This window comes from Balaenoptera musculus, chromosome 8 (assembly GCF_009873245.2).
Source record: "Balaenoptera musculus isolate JJ_BM4_2016_0621 chromosome 8, mBalMus1.pri.v3, whole genome shotgun sequence".
Classification (NCBI taxonomy): Eukaryota; Metazoa; Chordata; class Mammalia; order Artiodactyla; family Balaenopteridae; genus Balaenoptera; species Balaenoptera musculus.
Window position 1 is genome coordinate 61,704,244 of NC_045792.1, and position 3,802 is coordinate 61,708,045.

The 3,802-nt window shown below is 38.5% G+C and overlaps 1 protein-coding gene across 1 annotated transcript; it reads right to left on the reverse strand.

The window, feature by feature from the left end:
- Nucleotides 1–2,318: 2,318 nt before the first annotated feature.
- LOC118898843 (olfactory receptor 10A3-like) lies at nucleotides 2,319–3,265 on the reverse strand. Its single transcript, XM_036859513.1, is given in 2 exon segments — nucleotides 2,319–2,999; nucleotides 3,002–3,265. Coding segments are annotated over 2 exon segments (945 nt in total).
- Between the last annotated feature and the right edge of the window lie 537 nt (nucleotides 3,266–3,802).

A 3,802-nucleotide genomic window follows, 5' to 3' on the forward strand; every position in this document is an offset into this window, starting at 1 on the left:
ATGACAGGGGGTAGTTTCAAAGGAGGCAGAGAAAGAATGTGTGCTTACAAGTTTTCTAAAGCGCTCTGAGAAAAGGAAGGTCAGAGTCTATGGTCAGGAAAAAAGCCTGTCTAAAGTTTACTCAAGCTGAGGGGGACTGTGAAGGCCATCTTGGTTAGAGAATTCATGTTATTTAAAAGTCTAGCTCATAGGGCTTCCCTGGTAGCGCAGTGGTTGAGAATCTGCCTACCAATGCAGGGGACACGGGTTCGAGCCCTGGTCTGGGAAGATCCCACATGCCACGGAGCAACTAGGCCCGTGAGCCACAACTACTGAGCCTGCGTGTCTGGAGCCTGTGCTCCGCAACAAGAGAGGCTGCGACAGTGAAAGGCCCGCGCACCGCGATGAAGAGTGGCCCCCGCTCGCCGCACCTAGAGAAAGCCCTCGCACAGAAACGAAGACCCAACAAAGCCAAAAATAAATAAATAAATAAATTTATAAAAAAAAAAAAAAAAAAAGTCTAGCTCATAGAAATAGACAGTAGAATGGTGGTTGCCAGGGGATGGCTGGGGTGGGGTAGGGGGGACATTGTGGGGAGATGGGGAGATTTTGGTGAATGGGTACAAACTTTCAGTTACAAAGTGAATAATGTACCGCGTGGTAACTATAGTCAACAATAATGTATTGTATACTTGAAATTTGCTAAGAGAGTAGATCTCAGGTGTTCTCAAAGCCCCCAAAAAGGTAACTATGTGAGGTAATGGATGTGTTAATTAACTTGATTGTGGTAATCATTTAACAACGTATATGTGTGTCAAATCATCTTGTACACTATAAATATATACAATTTTGTTTGTCAACTATATCTCAATAAAACTGGGGAAAAGACAAAAATAAAATAAAGGCATTTTAAAAAGAAAAATTGGTTTATATAATCAATAGATGAACAAATGAACGAAAGAATGATTAAAAGGAAACTGTATTTAGTTTCATTTGATTGCTTGTTTGTTTTAGATAAGCCTTACTTAATTGGTCCTTTTAAGAGCTAGGAGAAAGAAATTTCAGGATATCAAGGGATGAGATTCAAAGTTTTTTGCTGATGCTCCTTTGATGTCTAACTGAGAACATTATCATACAGCATTCAGATATTTTCCACAAGGTTTTAGCAATCTGCTAATGTAATTTCTTTGTTTTGTTTTTTTTTTTTTGAAAGTTGAATCCGATTTGCACTCCACTCCCATTTTTGGCAGGGTATGAACACAAAGAAAAAAGTTTTTTTCCAACAAAATGAATGTTTCATAAAGAGAAAATGCTCCAACCTCTTTTTTATCTCACCCAAAGCATAAATGAACAGTGGTGCTCCTTTGATGTAGATTCAATGAGTTGGACACTTTCTATTGCCTACTAGCAATATTAAAATAGGAAGCAAGAATGAAGTATTATATTTGTCACAGTGTCTAATTATTTTTTCTGGGAAAGATACACACAGATTGATATGATTCATGGATAATAGAAAATAGGCACAATTTATCATATTTATGTTCCACAAGAAAAAAATTCATATATTGTTTGACAAATGTTGAGGGCATTTTTGCCCTATAACAGAAATTTGACCAGATTTCCAAAACAATGGTTTATAAGTGAAAAAGCAGTATGATAAAAATAGTAACACAATGGACGAATATATTCTAAAATAACCAGATGAAATCCAGCTGTGGATTATAATGTCTTTAGGTCCTTGAATAGAACCAGTGTGGTCCTCTCAATAAATAGCTGTTCTTTTCAACTCACACATGGACATATTTTCACTCAAAAAATAAAAAGCTCATCTTTCTATTTGTTGGCTTCCTGGAGCTCATACCAGTCAGTGGGGCAGAGTGGGTTTTCAAGATCAATCTGAAATTGTTAACATCATTTTTTAAAGTATTTTGGTATTATTGATGAAAGTTGGCAAACTCACAGTTTATTTGATCCATCAAAACACTGCTGTGGAACCTATTCTGCAGAAATTAAAGCAACAATGTTTGTGAATGTATAAAACTAGTCTCTTTATTTAGTTTTCTCTAAAGAGACAAAAAGTTAACACATACCCATATGGCCACCAATAAACAATTTCTTGAAGAAACTGTGTTATACCTAATATTAAGGAATATTATGCATCTATAAAAAAAGAAGAAAAACATTAATATATAAAGATGCCCTAATATATTATCAAATTTGTAGAACTCAAAAAATAAAACATATTCATACCAAGAAATGCAAACTGTTTCTACCATTTATTAAATTTAAATAAAGTTCAGTCCAGCACTGACCAGATATCACATGGCTTCTCAGCATAGTCAGAATGTATATAAATCCACTTTCCTTAGCCATAATTTCATCAAAGCCCTTTTCAGCTCACTGTTTCTCAAACTGTAGATCAGTGGATTCAGCAGAGGCGTAAGAAGTGAGGAAGACGAGGACATCAGCTTCTTGGTTTCTGGGGAGCAGCCAGATTTGGGCTGTAAGTAAGTCATACTGGCTGTGCCACAGAAGAGGGTAACAGACATGAGATGGGAGGCACAGGTGGAAAAGGCCTTTCGCCTCCCAGTGGTTGATGACATCTTCAGGATGGCAAAGAGAATTCGAATGTAAGACAAGAGTATCAACAAGAAAGGAAGCATAACAATCAAAATGGCGCCAGTGAATGTGTAGATTTCAAATAAAAAGATGTCTGCACATGCAAGCTCTAGCCCTGGGGGAGTCTCACAGAAGAGATGATTAATTTCATTGGGGCCACAGAAGGGAAAACTAAAAACCCATGAGGTCTGCACAGTAGCCACCATGATCCCTGAGACCCATGAGAATATAACTAATTTCATGAAAACCCTTTTGTTCATAATCATTGGGTAGCTCAGAGGACGGCAGATTGCAGCAAATTGGTCATAAGCCATTGCCCCCAGGAGAAAACATTCGGTCCCACCAAAAAGAAGAATGAAATACATCTGTGCAAAACAGCCTGCAAAGGTGATCATACTTTTTTTTCATTGGAGAGGACCACCAGCATTTCAGGCATAATGACTGCACTGAAACTCACATGCACCACAGACAAGTTCAGGAGAAACAAATACATGGGAACATGTAAGCTCTGTTCCAGGGAGATGATGACTATAATGATGGCATTTCCCATCAGAGTCACCAGGTAATCAACCAAGAAAACCCCAAAGAGCTGCCCTTGGAGTTCAGGAAAATTAGAAAAGCCCAAGAGGATGAATTCAACCACAGAGCTTTGGTTTTGCCTTTTCATTTCAGTAGTGGAGTGTATATTGTTTTTATGGACCATGTATGTAAATTATAAAGTAACAATCCAATAGCTGAGAGTTCGAGTCTGATATTCTTTTTTTTTTTTTTTTTTTGAGTCTGATATTCTTGATAGAAGATATAATGATGAGCTCATTTTGACAAATCAACCTGAAAATTTTGAGAATGGCCAGTTACTGTAATAGTGAATCTTTCAAACACAAATAAAGAAGTGAAGAATTTTGGCTCAGAAATCTTGTTTCAAAAGTACAAAATAACAGCAGATGTTCTCTGGCAACTTTTTTGCGAGGTGGAAAATTAATCCTTTCCTTAAAACACAAACAGAGGGCTTCCCTGGTGGCGCAGTGGTTGAGAATCTGCCTGCCAATGCAGGGGACACGGGTTCGAGCCCTGGTCTGGGAAGATCCCACATGCCGCGGAGCAACTAGGCCCGTGAGCCACAATTACTGAGCCTGCGTGTCTGGAGCCTGTGCTCCGCAACCAGAGAGGCCGCGATAGTGAGAGGCCCGCGTACCGCGATGAA